The sequence below is a fragment of the Betta splendens genome, chromosome 6 (genome assembly GCF_900634795.4).
Source record: "Betta splendens chromosome 6, fBetSpl5.4, whole genome shotgun sequence".
In the NCBI taxonomy this organism is placed as follows: domain Eukaryota; kingdom Metazoa; phylum Chordata; class Actinopteri; order Anabantiformes; family Osphronemidae; genus Betta; species Betta splendens.
Window position 1 is genome coordinate 3,277,478 of NC_040886.2, and position 19,002 is coordinate 3,296,479.

A 19,002-nucleotide genomic window follows, 5' to 3' on the forward strand; every position below is an offset into this window, starting at 1 on the left:
TTTCTCATTTCGAGTTGAGATAAGTGACAAACGTGTATGTTCACAACCGTGTGCAGCCGTTGCGCATCACACGTTCAAACCGGGCTAATCAGTGGCACTACGTGCCCACTCACTAAAACCCAGCTGACCACCCCACGAGGGCATTATCTGCTGAACACCTGTCTGACTCCACATGGCTGCACGGACCCATCTTCCTAGCCGACATAAACCAAAGGTCAACAACAGAAAAATCTTTTGATCTCAGAGACCCTGAAAACGACGCTGAGCTCTGTCCGGAGATTGTCTCCTGTGCTATGTCCTTGGCGAGGAGCAAGCTTGGAACAGCAAGATTCCAAAGATTCTCTAGTTGGAACAACCTGACAAAGGCCATTGCCAGGCTGCTACACACCGCCGCAAGCTTTAAGAGAACAGCAGAACATGCATGTTATGGATGGCACCGTTGCAATAAACACAATACCTAGGAGCAGCTACAGCTAGCAAAAGCGACTATCATTCATGCAATTCAAATAGAGGCGTATGCAGAAGATATCAGATGCATGGAGAACAATGAGTCCACACACAGGCAAAGCCCATTTCACAAGTTAAACCCATTCATAGATAGAAATGCAGTAGTCAGAGTTGGAGGTCGGTTGAGGAGAACACAAATGAGAGCAGACGAAACGCACCCCATGATCATTCCCAGTAAGAACCACCTAACCTAGCTCATAATCAAACATTTTCATGCATGTGTATTCCGCCAGGGGAGACACTTTACGGAAGGCACTATCGGAGCTGCAGGGTTTTGGATAGTAGGTGGGAAGAGAGCAGTCAGCACTGTTATCCATAACTGTGTCACGTGCCGCCGACTAAGGGGCAAACAACCAGAGTAAATCATGTCAGATCTGCCAGAGGACAGAGGGTGTGCAGTGCCTCCCTTTTCATGTGTGGGCCTAGATGTTTTTGGCCCATGGGCCGTAACAGCCAGAAGAACGCAAGGGGGGCAAGCGGAATAAAAAAGATGGGCCGTCATCTTCGCGTGTATGAGCACTCGTGCCATACATATCGAAGTCATAGATTCTATGGACACTTCATCATTTATCAATGCTCTGCGTCGCTTCTTCGCCATTAGAGGAATTGTTTAGATCGGACTGTGGCACAAATTTTGTGAGTGCTTGTCGAGAGCTCCAAATAGACAAAAAGGGCTGTCACAACAACAAGATCAACACCTATCTTGAAGATAGTGGCTGTCGGTGGCAGTTCAATCCACTACATGCTTCTCATATGGCAGGATCTTGGGAACGCATGATCGGCATCACTCGACGTGTTCTGGACGCAATGCTGTTGCAGTATGGGAGCATCAAACTCACACACGAGGTGTTGGTGACATTCATGGTAGAGGTCACTGCAATAGTAAATGCAAGGGCACTTATGACGGTTTGCACGGACCCAGAGCATCCAGAGATTTTCACTCCAGCCATGCTGCTCACTCAGAAGGTTGGAATGCCGCCAGCGCCACCAGGACAGTTTGACGACCACGATCTCTTTAGAGACAATGGAGCAAACATCTTCTGGGGACGAAGAGAGAGTACCTCAGTGGACTTCAAGTACGTCGCAAGTGGAGGAAGCCAAAACCTGATTTGCGGGTTGGAGATGTCGTCCTACTTATGGATAAAAAAGAGAAGAGAAATCGCTGGCCTCTGGGGCTTATCACAAGAACCTTTCCTAGTGAGGATGGCAAGGTTAGGAAAGTTGAAATCAAGGTCATTGGTGGCGTGCAGAGGATGTATTTGAGACCCATCAGTGAAGTCATTATGTTGGTGTCAAAGGACTGAGTTCAGAGGGGCTTTGTGTAACTAAGTAACATCCCACAGATGTCAAGCGGGGAGTGTTCTGCCTCCAGCATTGTTCAGTTATTGTTGCTGTGTGGTAAAACTATGCTGCCTAGTGGTGTTTTGGAAGAACCATCACGCGACCAGGTTCAAGAAGCCATACGATCGTCATAGGAGTAGAAGATTGGGTGTGTCTTCGGTCACTACTTGGCAACGGCGCAACGAGCCAAAAGATCTGTAAGCGGATAGGAGTGGTTTCTTTGCAACGTGTTTGTGTGTCCGTAATAATATGAGAGTGAGCTAATGAAACGCTACACGTCAGAGCCTCATCCGGCTATTAGCTTAAACTGTTACGTGTAGCATACAAAACAAATGCTGATTTGTGTGTATTATGCTTTGTTACAGTTTTACAAGTTTGGTGGTATTCAACAGTAAATGCACAAACGGAACTTTCGCCTCCTGAGTGGTTACTGAATGTCATCAGTGTTTAGCTCGCTGCATAAGCCACGCATGGACGCTTGGCCGAGGGCAGAAGACCTACTCACCTAAAAAGTACTTAATGATAAAGCTCCTTCTTACCTTAAAGACCTTATAGTTCCCTATGCACCCAGCAAAACACTTCGTTCTCAGAGCGCTGGGCTACTTGTGGTTCCTAGAGTGTTTAAATGTAAAACAGGAGGCAGAACTTTTAGCTACCAAGCTCCTCTCCTATGGAACCATCTCCCTTTTCAGGTTCGAGAAGCTGATATACTCTCCACCTTTAAGATCAGGCTTAAAACCTTCCTTTTTGATAAAGCTTATAGTTAGAGATGGTTCAGGTCACTGGCACTGTTAGTCACAGGAACCATCTCTTAGTCAAGCTGCAATAGACATAGACTGCTGGGGGACTTAATTTATACACTGAGTTCCTCTGTTTCCTTTTACCTCTTCTGGCCAATACCCTCCCATCATTGTTCCATGTAACCTTGTCTCTTTCTCTCCAGTAGCTGTGCTTCTCCCCCGCTCTCTCTCTCAGTCTGTTCTCACCTACAGGTATCATTGGACTCAGAGTATTGTGTCTGTGATGGGCAGCTGCGGATCCAACCATCCTGCCTGTGCTCTGTTGTTGCTTGTTGTTGTTGCTGTGCTTTTCTCTCTCTCTATCTCTCACCCCAACTGGTTGAGGCAGATGGCCGCCCACATTCAGCCTGGTTCGGCTGGAGGTTTCTTCCTTGTTAGAGAGGGAGTTTTTCCTCTCCACTGTTGCTGTCAAATTGAATGCTTGCTGTAGGTGGGATCTGTTGGGTTTAGTTGTGTGAGGTCTTAAACCTTACTTTATAAAGTGCCTTGAGATAACTTTGTTGTGATTTGGCGCTATACAAATAAATTGAATAGTTAGACGCCAGCGATGCAGGTGTGAGAAGGTAAACATCTCGACACACACGGCGACAGGGATGAGATGTGTTATGGGAAAAGTTGTTTATTCCTTATTCTATGCAGTTATTATACAAGTTATGACTTATGTTCTACAGTTAATATCTTATATTTTATCTTACATCTGTTTTATGTATTTGACCTTTCACATAGATTGTTCAATGGTTGTCTCTGCCTGATAGACTCTGGACTCTAGCTTCTAAACCCAAGGCCAGGGAGTTGTGTCTCCCTGTCTGTTGAGACTTAGCATTCCTTCCTCTCTGATAGTCAAACGTCAGTGATGCAGGTGTGAGAATGTAAACATTTTCACACACGCGGCGACAGGGATGAGATGGTGCATGCAGTCTGATTGGGCCACACAGATGTTCCACCGTAGTCGGACAGAGGGGTTAAAAGGCAGAGACAACCTGAGGATTGTGGGCTCTTTGCATTACACCTTCGTTGTGTATGCACTGATCTCCCCAGCTGGTTTTTGGTTTGTTGATGTGCACGATCAACATCCATGCTTTTGATTTGCTTTCCCTATTATTTAAATTTTCCTTTATTTTTATAATAAATCACACAAAAGACAACTCTCTCATCTGCCTCTTTATGGGAAATTTCCACCACAATTTTGGCGTCTACAAACAGGATTCGCTGCAGGTTGTCTGGATGGTGTGAACAGGGACGATAGTCCTGAGGACTCAGCCTCCAAACCTTTACAGACATTCAGAGCTGGGAGGACTGCTCACCCATCTGGATCGCCTCTGACGAGATCCAACGAATTCAAACTCAAATCTTAACTTGGCTCAGCCCGGTGAGAGAGATTTCTTTGTGATGATTGATTTCATTTGGAAAAAAAAGAGCGGCTTCTGACGTTATCGCGCCATTCAATGGTCATTATCAGTGGTTATCAGCCCATACGTATGAGTCAGTAGGTGCCCATCTACCTGCTGGCAGCGGTGAATAGGTGCAGTAGGTCGTCGTCATTTATCCGTAAGGTTGATCACGGCTCAGATGATTTAACCAGCAGAGTCAGTAGGGGCGCTGTTGAGCGGTTGTTGTTCCGACGGGAGGATCGAAGTTTTTGATTTTGATTTATTAGCGAGCATAACTTAGCAAGTAGCTAGCGCTATTGTGTTAGCTAACTGTAACCTGTACCCTCCACCCGTTATCCAGCCCTAACCCTAACCACAATAACCTCTAAAGCTGCTTAACATAGCAACTTAGCTAGCTGTTAGCTGTTCGCGAGGAGGCAGAGCAGGCCCCTACTGGCCCGTACGAATGCGCTGATAAGTTCTGATCAGCCCATTCGTTATGGCTGATAACATTCGAAGCGGGTGAAAAAAAAACAACAGAGATTGAAACTTTTAATTTTTAATTTGGCTGAAAATTTTTAATTGGTTGGAAAAAAATCTTCTATTTGGTTGGAACATTACATTTGATTAGGAAAATTGATTAGGTCAAATAATAACCACAATAATAAATTTTCTTAATTAGGTTAAAGTCTGCTCTGGGTGGTGAGACATCGGTTGCTAAGGGTTGGCTCATGGAACCGAGTTTTCGTCAGTACTGAGGGTACGGACAAGGGTTTTTGATCTGTGCGTGGTCCACATGTGGGGGACTGAGCATAAAAGATGGCTCCTGAAAAAATGAGCGCGTTTGCAGAGTCAAGATAGATACCCGGGTTAGAGGGGGTGGTTCCCTTTTTACAGAGACTGTAAGAGAAATTTTGTGAAGGTTCCGTCCGGAACATCTAAGGCAGGAAGCCGCCAAACTGTGAAACACGTGTTCGGGCCGATCTGACTCTTCACCACCAGACAGCAACCTTACAAAATTAATGACGAGTAAATATGGTTATTAATGCGTTTCATGTTTCCATGAGTGGGAAACTGGTTATGGGTTCAAAAGGAGAATCACTTAGTGTGAAGGACATATGCACCTTAAAAGAAGAAAAGATTTAAAAAAGCAGAACTATCGAAACAACACCTCCAAAAGTAAAAACAGAGATGAGAGTAACAAAAAAAGAGATAACTCTGTGGAAGAATGTGTCTCACACACACACACACACACACACACACACACACACACACACACACACACACACACACACACACACACACACACACACACTGGACTCCTTCACCACCATCAGCAGAAGAACCGAAGGAGAAGAAGCGCCTGACCAACAACCAGAATGGGGTGGAAGCTCTGATACCACAGCAGCTGGAGGACACAGACCACAGCATGGAAGCCTCACAGACTCCCACAACATCTGCAGCCATCACGTTCTGAGCTCATCAGATGAACCAGCTACTACAAGCCCTGCACGGTCTCAATTTGCAACAAATTCAGTAATGAAATCCTGCATGTTTCTAAAAAGATTTGTGCACAATATAGGTTTGTAGACTATAGAAGAAAAGAATAAAACAGACTATAGAAGAAAAGAATAAAACAGACTTTAGGAAGACTGAAACAGACTATTAATGACTATTAAAGGGAAGATGACTATTAGAGAAAAGTAATAGTAATTACTGTATGTACCAGACTATTAAAGAAGAACGTACTCTTTCACTGTCTTGTGCAACATCTGACAGCAAGACACCTTAACATTCATTTTTGCTTTCAAACGTATGCCCAGTTAAACTTATTAGGAAGAGATCTCATGTGTAGTTTAGGTATTTGATTGATTTCCACTCCAGACGAAGTGAAAGTTACATCTACAGACATTCTAAATAACCCCTCTTTTGTTGGTGTTAACTTCAGCTCAGCTGTACTCTTGCAGGCTGCTGAAAGGAGGCTTTGACTTAGGCCCTCATGCAGGTTGCATGACAGCTTGTTTCCCCGTGTGATACGACCTCCAGAGATGCATTGTCACAACGCATGAACTTACCGCTAGGGCCGCTAGACGGCAGCACCTCCATCTGCTGCGCAGGTGCAATTAGGCACACCTCCAGCTGATCACTTGGCTGTGTACTTAAGCCAGGGTCTGGCTAGCTCTAGTTGCTGGTGAGTGAAAGTGGACAGTGATCCCTGAATTGTGTAAAAAGTGCTTGTTGATCCATGAGGAGAGTAAATAGAGCCTGTTTAGCCATGTTGCAACATAAGTCTGCCTTAGTGTCCTGCCTACAAAGAGTTGCCGTCTATTTTTGTGTTTTTCGCCTCAGCAGCAGTGTTTTGTAGAGATGGCGAAATCGAATGACACAGTTGGGCTGAAATCGACACATTGCTCGACACCATTTGATACAGTCAGAACAACAACATCTGCTGGTTGTGTGTGAGAACTGCATTCAGAGCAAACTGACCATTAAACCCTCGCTGATACGTGGTTGTTCAGGATTAAAGTCCATGTTTTATTGTCAAAATTGTGTAATTGTGTTTCTCTGTGCAAAATAATGTATAAGTAGCCTTGATGTGGCAAATATGTTTGATAGTCTGATGTTATTAGAGCTGTATTTGGTGCTTTTGCAACTCTCTTTATTACTACATTGAGGAGACATGTTTGTCATTTAGTTAAATCAAAGACCTTTATTTAATTTTATTTTTCCACAGAACATGACTTTAATCACCTTCTCACTACCTCTCCAGCTTTGGAGAAGAGCCTTATATAGATCATCCATAATCTTATAGATCATTTCCGGTCCGCTTGCCACGTTTATAAAGCTCTGACATATTGAAAGAACCTGCAGATCAGACGCTCGGCAGTCACGTGACGTATCGACACCTCTCACTCTCATTGGTCACGTGATTCGAAACGCGCTCGAGATTCTGCTTGACGACACTTCCGCTTCAAAAGATCGATGCTGAGTCGAATGGGAGGAAATCTCTAGTGTTTTGTGTTATCTTTGCCTCCTTGCCTTTTGCAAACGATTTCTGTTGGAACAATTTTTGTAATAAACCCCTTTTGTTTGCAAAGAACCAGTGACTCTGCACCAGGGTCCAGTCAGTCAGTGTGAGCGTTTGTAACAGAACTCACCAGCCAATATGGACCCAGCAGAGCAAGGCAGTTTGTCGTCGGCCGTACGCATCCAAGGGGTGACTTTGGGTCGGGCCATGCAACACATTGACGAGACCGCTAAGGCCATACTCGCGGTAAGGTCGTTAGCCCAGGAGGCTCATCGCCTCGGCTCTTCCCATCCCTCGGTGAGGCTTGCCACTCTGGAAAGATTCTGTGGGGACGCAGACCAGTTGGATGGCTTATTGAATAATATTAGCCTAATTTTTGAGACTGAACCGACCCGTTTCCTTACAGAGAGAGACAAGGTCTCATTCTGTCGGTCATGGATGGGAGGTAGCCCATACACTTGGGGCATGGCGGAGTTTAAAAGTATCACTGAGTGTTGCTCTTTATTCGCTAAGTTCTCTGAGAAACTAACACTGCTGTTTAACCCGGCGTAACTACGATGTCTCATCGCTGCGCGATGGTTCAGATTGTCTCAAGGCTACCAACCTGCTGTTTTGGAGTTTTGGACTCTAGCCGCCAGGCTGAGCTACGCAAAGGAGGAAGTTTTATGAGGGACTCGCAGAAAGCATTAAGGACACACTAGTGGGACATAAGCTTCCAGGGAAGCTACGTGACTTGATAGAGTTGGTTTTGGGACTGGGCCAGAGAGTCATGGCTCGGGCGGCGGAGCGCCCAAGTCAGCGGCTTTTGCCTCCGACGTTGTCAAAAAGGCTGGAAAAGGTGCCTAATACCTAACACAACCTGCGTAAAGTGTTTAGTAAGGCTAGGGCGACTTTCTCACCTCCACATCGGCCTATGATTGTGCCATCGACCTCCTCTCTGGATCTACGCCGCCTAGCGGGTGGGTTTTCTCTCTGTCACAGCAGGAGAGGGAGGCAATAAAGAAGTACATTGCTGAGTCCCTGCAGGCAGGTCTCATCCAGCCGTCCTCCTCTCCAGCTGTAGCCGGGTTCTTCTTTGTGGCCAAGAAGGATGGCTGAGACCGTGCATGGTCTCATACATGACTACAAATGGTTAAATAGTGTCACTGTACTGTATGTAACCGGTATCCATTGCCATTAATGTCATTGGCTTTCAAACTGTTACAGGGAGCTACAATATTCACCAAACTGCATCTCAGGAATGCCTATCATCTGGTACGTGTAAAGAAGGGTGACAAGTGGAAGACGGCGTTTAATACACCCACTGGCCACTATGAATATTTATTAATGACTTTTGGCCTCACCAACATGCCGGCAAGGTGGCAGCGGTGGCAGCAGTGGCGGATTGCCCCAAACCCAGGGATCGCAAGCAGCCCCAGCAGTTCCTAGGATCCGTTAATTTCTACCGGCGGTTTATCCGGGGTTTCAGCAAGGTGGCTGGACCGATCTACATCCTCACTTCCATGAGGACCCGGTTCATGTAGACAGGGCAGGCACGGTCTGCGTTCAACTGTCTGAGACAGCTGTTCACCGCGGCTCCCATCTTGCGCCTTTCAGATCCACAGTATCAGTTCATCATGGAGGTGGACACGTCAAGTTCAGGGACCAGCACGGTTTTGTCCCAGCGGTAAGCCGACAAGAGGAATGTGCATCCCTATGCCTTCTTCTCTAAGCAGTTCTCGGCAGCGGAGCAAAACTATGACGTAGGGAAACAGGAGCTGCTGGCCATCAAGATGGTGCTGGAGGAGTGGCGTCATTTGCTGGAGGGTGCTCAACAGCCTTTTATTGTGTTGACCGACCATCGTAACCTTGAATATGTCAAGACGGCTCGCAGGTTGAATGCCTGCCAGTCGCGCTGGGCTTTGTTTTTACTCGCTTTAAATTTTTACTGTCATACATACCCGGTTCACAGAATGTCAAGCCGGACGCATCATGTGTACTTTAAGATGTTAATAAACCCCTTTTTTATTTTTATGATATTGCTTTGAGTTTCTCTCTTTTCTCTTTGTGTGTTCTTACTGAATCTCTCTGAGTTGGATCTTCATGTAGTAAGGTTTGGGAGTCTGAGTGGCCCCAAACACTAGCGTGTAATCTGGTTCTCCGGCATCTTCAGGCCAGATGAACTTGAACTTCTTCAGCATATATATATATATATACACACAGAAACCAATGAGCTGATATACGCTTCCGCATCAGTAATCCTAGAGGTGCTTGGCTATAAGAGCAACCATGGGAGCCATAAATGAAGCTTGGAGGCAAAAATCAAGGCAGCTTGGAGTGAAGTGAGCCAAATGACAGAGGCCCAGAGAGGTGCAATGAAAAGACCGATGCCTAAGAGGTACAGCCAGATGACCATACCTGAAGCACTCGAAACTGCCAAGCTGCAGCCGCCTAAAGGGATACACCAGAGACAATGAAGCCAGACGAATAAACCGGTTGTTCGCAACACAACCTGCGAAAGTGTACTCTCAATGGCAGGGTGATAACAGCAGAGCAGACCCACCAAGGCTGGAAACTGAACAGTACTGGAAGGGTATATGGGAAAGGGAGGCATCACACAACAGTGATGCACAGTGGCTGGTGGATCTGAGGGAAGATCACAGCAACCTCCCTGAACAGAATCTAGTGACTATCACAGTGGCAGACATCCAACAAAGAGTCTCAGGTATGAAAAACTGGACAGCACCTGGCCCTGACATGATCCACGCCTACTGGCTAAAGAAGCTCACTGCAATCCATGAGCGCCTGGCAGCACAAATGAACCAGCTGCTAAGGGATGGGACTCACCCTGAATGGCTAACCGAAGGGCGAACGATCCTGATAATGAAGGATCCCTCAAAGGGTACAGTCCCATCCAACTACCGGCCAATAACCTGTCTCTCCACAACATGGAAGCTCATGTCAGGCATCATCGCAGCTAAGATAAGTGGGCACATGAGTCAATACATGAGCGAAGCACAGAAGGGCATTGGTAAGGATACCAGAGGAGCCAAACACCAACTCCTGGTTGACAGAACAGTCGCCCAAGACTGCAGAGTGCGACACACCAACCTGTGCACAGCCTGGACTGACTACAAGAAAGCCTATGACTCAATGCCACACGCATGGATCACTGAATGCTTGAAGCTGTACAACATCAACAGAACTCTAAGGGCCTTCATTGCAAACTCGATGAGGTTGTGGAGAACCACCCTTGAAGCCAATGGGAAGCCACTTGCCAAAGTATCCATCAAATGTGGCATATACCAAGGAGATGCACTGTCCCCACTGCTGTTCTGCATAGGTCTGAACCCCCTCAGCCAAATAATAAACAAGACTGGCTATGGATACCGACTCCGGAATGGAGCCACCATAAGTCACCTCCTCTACTGTACATGGATGACATCAAGCTGTACACCAAGAGTGAGCGAGACATCGACTCGCTGATCCACACCACCAGGATCTACAGCTCGGACATCGGGATGTCATTCGGGCTCGAGAAATGTGGGGGGATGGTGACAAAGAGAGGCAAGGTAATCCACACAGGGGTCTCACTCCCAGAAGGAACAATAGTAGACATTGAGGACAATTACAAGTACCTTGGAATACCACAGGCAAACGTCAACCTTGAACAGGCAACAAGGAATGCGGCAACAGCCAAATACCTCCAACGAGTAAGGCAAGTCCTAAGAAGCCAGCTCAATGGCAAGAACAAATCCCAGGCAATAAACAGCTACGCCCTGCCAGTGATCAGATACCCTGCGGGAATAATAAGGTGGCCAAAGGAAGAGATACAGACCACAGATGTTAAGACACGAAAGCTCCTCACCATGCATGGAGGGTTCCACCCCAAATCCAGCACCCTAAGACTGTACGCTAGCCGCAAGGAAGGAGGCCGAGGACTAGTGAGCGTGAGAGCCACTATCCAGGATGAAACATCCAAGATCCATAAGTACATCAAGAATAAGGCCCGACAGATGACGTGCTGAGTGAATGTCTCAGGCAGTGGAGAACAGAGGATGAGATGCTGGAAGAGGGACCATCATGGGAGGACAAGCCCTTACACGGGATGTACCACCGGAACATAACTGAAGTGGCTGATCTCAACAAATCCTACCAATGGCTTGAAAGGGCTGGGCTGAAGGACAGCACAGAGGCACTCATCCTGGCTGCACAGAAGCAGGCCCTGAGCACCAGAGCCATAGAGGCCCAGATCTACCACACCAGACAAGACCCAAGGTGTAGACTGTGCAAAGAGGCCCCTGAGACGATCCAGCACATAACTGCAGGGTGTAAGATGCTGGCAGGAAAAGCATACATGGAACGCCATAACCAAGTGGCTGGCATAGTATACAGGAACATCTGCGCGGGGTATGGACTGGAAACCCCAAGGTCAAAGTGGGAAACACCTCCCAAGGTGGTAGAGAACGAGCGAGCCAAGATCCTGTGGGACTTCCAGATCCAGACTGACAGAATGGTAATGGCGAACCAACCAGACATTGTGGTGGTGGACAAAGAGCAGAGGAAAGCCGTAGTGGTGGATGTGGCAATACCAAGCGATAGCAACATCAGGAAAAAGGAACATGAGAAACTAGAAAAATACCAAGGGCTCATAGAAGAACTGGAGAAGGCTTGGAAGGTGAAGGCCTCAGTGGTGCCTGTGGTGATCGGAGCACTTGGGGCAGTGACCCCCAAACTGGAGGAGTGGCTACAACAGATCCCTGGAAAAACATCCGAAATCTCAGTCCAGAAAAGTGCAGTCATAGGAACAGCAAGGTTACTGCGCAGAACCCTCAAGCTCCCTGGCCTCTGGTAGAGGACCCGAGCTTGGAAAGTGGATGAGACCACCCGCGGAGGGTGAGAATAGAGTGGTATATATCTTAGCCATTTCTTTCTTGTTCCAGTAGCCCACTTCTCGCCAAGGTGCTATATATATATATATATATATATATATATATATATATATATATATATATATATACACACTCTATTCTCACCCTCCGCGGGTGGTCTCATATATATATATATATATATATATATATATATATATATATACAATATATATACTGTATATGGCTGCAGGCTCAGGTTTTTCTTAACTGTAAACTGGCTTTGACTCACCATAGCCCATGGACCATTGGTTGTCTTGGCAATCTGTGTGAAACAGCGGACAGTCTCTTTGATGAACTCATCATCGTACTCGTAACGTGTCCCAAACAGAACTTGGCAGATGATGTTAGTGGCTGCATTATGAAACATAACCTGAGGACTCAGCTTTATGCCTGTAAAAGATGTTATGCGGATCTTGTATTACGTAAGTCTTACAGTATGGTGAGTATCACTGGTGTAACTGATTACACACCGATGTTCTTCTCCAGGGTTTTGATGATGTGTTGTATCTCTCCATGAATCCTGTCCTCCATGGTGTTCTTCCCCAGACCAAAGTTCCTCAGGGTCATCAGGGCAAAGCGACGATGTTCCTTCCATCGAGGGCCGTAATCTACCACAATTACTCCTACAATAAATGTTGACGTATAGAGAATATGTTGAATATTTCCACGTCAAGCAAGATTTTACATTGCTTAGTTAGAGATAGAGTCTGAAACTAGGTTCCAAATTAGAACTAAATTCAAAAGAATCAGGTGGGGACGGTAAAATAAATTCTAACTGTCATACTGCTATGTACTAAAGATGGGACCATTGTTTCAAACTGAATGGCACTTAATAAACTTAATGTGAACAGAGACCTAAAGCTCAAGTAAAAGGTACAGTAGATAGACTAAAGACGGACAAAGATGATCTTATATCGCAGATGTAGTCTTATAACAAAGTATAGCATAGACCTTTCCTGTGGGTGACATCATTAAGAAACATGTCCTGAGGTCGTCCAGAGAAATCACGAGCCTTGTTCACCAGAGCTTCTTTCAGGGCTTCCACTCCATTAATAACCACAGTTCGGTTGGGGCCAATGAACAGGCTGTAGACATTACCGTACGACTTCCTTAGCTGAAAGAACACAAAACAGTAATAATGAAATAATGTACAGTACTTACAGTAGTAGATAGAAAAACATTAAAGTGTCTCATCTGTGAAAGTTCTAATGACTAAGAGGAGACATGAAATTGAGGGGTAAAATGTAGGTTAGTATTATAAGTAGCTATGCAATATTCAACATCAACAACACCTTTGGACCTTTATAATGTGTTATATAAAGGCAGTAAAGTGTTTGACCTTTACTACTGGCTACATTGGAGCCAAGGGGCGGTTACCTCTGTACAGACAGTGCTTGTGTAAATACTGTATCACAAGGAAGATCATTTTATTCTGAATAGATTGTAAGTTGTATATGTTTATCAAACATTTCATAAAAAGTTTTGTTCTTAATAATATCACTAATATGATTGCAATTCAAGGCATTTATTATTCATCACTCATTTTAATGTCTCACCCTCTCAAGGTCCTTCAGAGGGTTCTCAAGGTTCAGGTTCAACAGATTTCCCAGTAGTGGCAAAGCGGGAGGTCCTGGAGGAAAGTTCTCAGGCCTTCGGGATTTGAGCTGAAGGATGATGAAGCACACGCAGAGCGACAGCAGGATGATTGTAGCAAACATGGTGGACTGGATCAGACTGAGCTGAAGTGGCTGCAGGACCTGAATGACCTGCTTTATAAGGACGATCTGCCTCCTCTGGGAGTGCACTTTGTTCAGTGTATGAAAGGTGAGTGAGAACAAGGGGACAGGCTGAGTCCTGACCTTTTGTCTTCTCTGGTCACATTTGGTCTACTGCTTTCAAATTACTCAGCATTTTTCAAAACCTTTTGTAAGATCTTTGCACTCATTCAAAATGTCACAAATGTGTCATTTTACAGAGATAATTATTGATTTACAACAACACCAATACTGAACAATAACAATTGTGTTATTGTTTTATTTTTGTTAATTTTATAACTATGTTTTACACATCAAATTTATATTACTGTATGTTACCTTTTATAAAGTATTTTGATGACAGAATGGTGTTTTGTTTGACTAATAACTAAAGGAAGCATTTCTTCTGAGCAGAATAGTGTCTTAGGTTCTTTCTAATTAAATTACAATATGGTGTTGCCAGACGCTCATTACCCAGTCTCCACCTTCACATATGAGTAAAACCAACCACTCCGGTAATTTCTGCAACACACAATAACCATACATTAAAATATTATTATTGAAATCGCAAATTTTAATATTCTACTTTAAAACCACAATCTTACTGTATTATAAATATACCTGTTACATCAATCCTCAAAAGCACAATAGTCACAAGTCTCCCTCTGGATGCCACCCAACTGATCGCATGGCCACACTTCCATTTTAATATTCTACACTACAATAATCTGATTGCTTAAAACCCAAGCAGCCGGACCAGATGTCATCAGCTCCAGACTCGTAAAGTCCTGTGCATGTGAATTGTGTGGAATTATGGAGCATGTTTTCAATCTGACCCCCAAGCCTGGAAGGCACTGGTACCACGCAGGAAGACCTCCTGCGTGGTACCAGTGCCTAAGACACCGCATGCTAGGGACCTCAGCAGCTTCAGACCAGTGGTCTGTCACGTCCCATCTGATAAGATAAGTGTCTCTGTCATCAGCTAATCACAACCTGAAGTACTTAAACGAACTGTCAATGTATCAACACAGGTTGGAAAACAATCTAACACCACTGTTCAACAGGACGAAGCTAATCGTTATGAGACATTAATTGTAACCATGCTGTGTTAGACTTAATTTTATATTATTCTGATTATTACTTTAATCATATGGTTGACATACATGATGCTTCCATGTAACTTTACACACTACTTTTGAAGAAGAAAATTTGACAACAACACTGAGTTTAAATATCCTAAAGTTGATTTGGTGTTTGATTTGCTCACTTTATTCACTACAATTAGTTGTTATCATTCATCTACAGATGATAGAGGTTATAAGACTTCACAAACAGCAATACTGTCACAAACACACGATGGAGGAAGGACTCATATGCACAGCGTCGACTTGGTTAAGAACAATAGTTTAATGGTCAAGGTCAGGCAGGCAGCGACTGGATCCAACAGGGGGTAGGCAAAGGCGAGGTCAAAAACAGGCTATGGTCAGACTTACGGCTTAGGACTGTCAAAGGCTGGACTAGAGACAAAGTAAGGTAACACGACAGTGTCATACACGATCAAGAGATGCAGGGTAACGCTAGAATGATGGTCAAGACAACGCACACAGTCTGGCAAGGTGCTATGGTGAGAGGTGGTGTTTAAATACAGAGGAGTTGATTATTAATGATGCACAGGTGAGGTTAACAAGGACCGGAAGTGAAGCTAGATTAACTGGATATGAATACTGGGAAGGAAGTGGTACCAAAATAAAACCGGAAATGAGTAAGACAGTGACTAATAATCGTGAACTATGACATATACGCATCATCATTCTGGTTATTCCCAGATTCTCCTATTCACTCTAGACCCAAAAACACAATTAAAGATCCAAAAGCATGAAATCTAAATGGTACCATTTAGACTTTTGCACATTTAACTAAATGTGAGAAATCATGTTGTGTCATTTAGTTAAATGTAAGTAAACTAGTTATAGGTGCTCCTTGTAAATTCGGCACCCCATACATGCAATGATTGGGCTACACAGACATTCCACTGTAGTCGGACAGAGGGGTAAAAAGGCAAAAGCAACTTAAGGATGGTGAGCTCTTTGCATCACACCTTCGTGGTGTATGCACTGATCTCTCCAGCTATTTTTTTGTTTGTTGATGTGCACGATCAACATCCATGTTTTTGATCTGCTTTCTTCATTATTTTTTTTCCATTATTTTTTATAATAAATCACCCAAAGACACTCTCTCATCTATCTCTCTGTGGGAAATTTCCACCACAGTGGCCAGCTGTGTCTTAACCCACCAGCCCTGGTGGAGCGGATCATCACCCAGTTGTATCTACACAATTAGACATTTAGGGCAGGGGATGCTGTCCAGGAGACACATCGTCAGTCAGCAGTCATGCTTTTAACGTACTCTAGTTCCACCAACTCACATTCAAGCTAGGCTGCATGGCCCTGGGGTGCCGCTCCCCCTGTCCTCTGCTTCTCCCTTGTTGGGGAGGGGGAACCACAGCTTAAGAGGTGCTACGGACCCTGTCTGGGGCCCCGTGGGCAGCAGGCCAGAGACCTACCCTCCCCATGAATGATAGTGAGAGTGCATGCGTTCACTGAGTAGATATTTGTGTGTGTGTGTGTGTGTGTGTGTGTGTGTGTGTGTGTGTGTGTGTGTGTGTGCGTGTGTGTGTTGTAATGGAATAATTTTGCCTTTGTGCTATTTCTTATCCAACACAGTCGTCATGTGCTGGTTAGGTGCATTACTTAACTGAACATTCTTACACAAACAACTAATCTCTTGCGCCCTGTCGTACATCAAGTCTAAACATCTGATGTTCCATTTGACTGACTAATAATTTATGATATATGTTTGTCTTTTACACCCGGACTCTGGCTCCTTCCTATCTGACTCCCCACCAGACCCAAGGCTGTTAAAGCGAATGCATCTTGTCTTGGAAGCTCAGTCTTCCTTCCTTTGGATAACAAGACACGATGATGCAGAAGTGAGAATGTTTGCATTCTCACTCACAGTGAGATAAGGTGGCACAAACAATTCTATTGGTGCAGAGAGACATTCACACACAAGTGGACTCTTTGCATCACACCTTCGTGGTGTGTGCACTGATCTCCCCAGCTGTTTTTTAGTTTGTTGATGTGCACGATCAACATCCATGCTTTTTACTTGCTTTCCCCATTATTTTTATTTTCTTTATTATTTCAATAAATCGCACAAAAGGACAACTCTCTCTCATCTGCTTCTTTATGGAAAATTTCCACCACAGAAATTGGCGTCTACGAACAGGATCCCGCGGCAGGTCGTCTGGACGGTGTGACCAGGGTAGTCCGATAGTCCAGAGGACTAGGTCGCTCAGCCTCCAAACCTCTACAGCTGTTCTGAGTGGGAGGACTGCTCACCCGTCTGGATCGCCTCTGACGAGATCCAACGAACTCAAAATCCAACGAACACAAAATCCAACCTCTACTCGGCCCGGTGAGAGAGATTCCGTTTTGTTGCGACTTATCGAAGAAAAAAAAAACGGGTTTGAAATTGGTTTCAGGTATTCGGGTTTACTTGGCTCTGATCATTTGGTTTAGGGAAAGTAAGGCAAATAACTATTAATTCTAAAACATCCCCTACTAGACTAAAACATACGACAAAAGAAGACATAATTAGGACTAGAGATAATAATGTTTCTAAAACGACTATTTGGCTGAAAAAAAATATAATATTAGGAACAAACAAAAAAAATATTATAATTTTAAAATTTAATATTCGGGTAAAAATTAATTAGGTCAAGGTCTGCCCTGGTGGCCGAGACGGTGGTTGCTAAGGGTTGGCTCGTGGAACCGAGCTTTCGTCTGTACTGAGGATACAGACCAGTGTGCAGATCTGAGCGTAGTCCAAAGGGAGTGGACAAGGAAATAAAAAGACGGCTTCTGAAAGACGGAGCGCGTTTGCAGGGGGAAGTGTTTTCGAGATAAGGGGGACCCAGGTCTTAGAGGGGCCTGACGGTGAGGGAGCACTTCTGAGAACTCTGTCGCTGATCTGAGCGGTTCCCTGAGAAATTTTGAAAAAAGGTTCTGGCCGGAACACACAAAAATCTAAGGCAGGAAACCGCCGGGACTCTGAAAGATGGGTTTGGGGCGATCTAAGTCTCCACCACCAGACTGCAGCATTACAAAAGTTGTACAAAAAATCATCAAATCAAAAAATCAATTCAAAAAATTACAAAAGAGTGGTAAACTGGTTATGGGTTCAAAAGGAGAATCACTTAGTGTAAAAGACATATGCACCTTAAAAGAAAAATTAGATACAAAAGATGAGATTTGAAAAAGCAAAACTATCAAAACTAAAGCCCTAAAAGAAACAAAAGAGTGATGAGAGTAACAGAAAAAAAAGGAGATAACAACTCTGGGGAAGAATTGTTTGAACTCTGCCACACCACCCACGCACACACACACACACACACACACACACACACACACACACACACACACACACACACACACACACACACACACACACACACACACACACACACACACATACCACACACACACACATATCATGTCAAGAGCAAATGCTCCCATTGTTTCTGCTCTCTATTCTAATGCAGAACTGAGCGCGATGAGGGTAAATCCGGATCTGGACTCCTTTCCCACCATCAGCAGAAGAACCGAAGGAGAAGAAGCGCCTGATCAACAACCAGAACAGGGTGGAAGGTCTGATACCACAGCAGCTGGAGGACACAGACCACAGCATGGAGGCCTCAACGACTCCCACAACGTCTGCAGCTATCACGTTCTGGGCTCATCAGATGAACCAGCTACTACAAGCGTGTGTGTCTGACACAGACACCTGCTTATGACAATCAGCAAAGGAAAACAAGTACAGAGCAACAGCAGAGTGAGAAGACGTGCTTTGACACAGACACTGGTTGAAACAACAGGAGAGGCTTCAGACGTGATCGGCCCAATAGAGCTGCAACCGAGGATCCAGGAAAGGTCTTTAATTGAGGAACAACTGTCCCATCTAAGTCAGGCTTCACCCACTGGCGCTCACATGAGACTGATGGTTGCGAAAGGAGGAATGTGACGATTCCTTTTCACGTGACGTAGAAGACAGTACCGCAAACACACACACATTTCCACACATGCAATGAAGAAACACGCTTACAGCTGATACACGCTCAAATTCATGTTCATGCTTATCTGCTTGCAATGAAGAATCGCTTTTTGCTCAAAAAATCCCAGAGTGATTTTCAAATGATGACAAACAGCTAAATGACAACTGTTGCATGACTTT

General features: G+C 44.8%; 1 protein-coding gene and 1 long non-coding RNA gene across 6 annotated transcripts; one reads left to right on the forward strand and one right to left on the reverse strand.

Moving 5' to 3' along the window:
* Positions 1–5,381: 5,381 nt before the first annotated feature.
* LOC114857120 (cytochrome P450 2F5-like) lies at positions 5,382–13,762 on the reverse strand. 5 transcript variants are annotated; one of them, XM_055509895.1, is made up of 7 exons: positions 13,513–13,695; positions 12,908–13,070; positions 12,427–12,579; positions 12,186–12,346; positions 7,946–8,018; positions 7,177–7,369; positions 5,382–7,073 (listed from the first exon to the last, which is right to left on the reverse strand). In XM_055509895.1, exons 1-6 carry the CDS (start codon positions 13,672–13,674, stop codon positions 7,302–7,304), a joined length of 780 nt encoding a protein of 259 aa, XP_055365870.1. In that variant the 5' UTR covers positions 13,675–13,695; the 3' UTR covers positions 5,382–7,073; positions 7,177–7,301. The 5 variants fall into 5 exon arrangements, with proteins under 5 accessions (XP_055365870.1, XP_029009119.1, XP_055365873.1 ...); XM_055509898.1 differs by lacking the exons at positions 5,382–7,073; positions 7,946–8,018 and adding an exon at positions 9,105–11,785 and having other exon boundaries at positions 7,230–7,369; positions 13,513–13,762; XM_055509897.1 differs by lacking the exon at positions 5,382–7,073 and having other exon boundaries at positions 7,308–7,369; positions 7,946–11,785; positions 13,513–13,762.
* LOC129604265 (uncharacterized) lies at positions 13,641–17,211 on the forward strand. The gene is made up of 2 exons (XR_008695010.1): positions 13,641–13,780; positions 16,979–17,211. It is a non-coding gene; the product is annotated as an uncharacterized LOC129604265 (long non-coding RNA).
* The last annotated feature ends 1,791 nt before the right edge of the window (positions 17,212–19,002 follow it).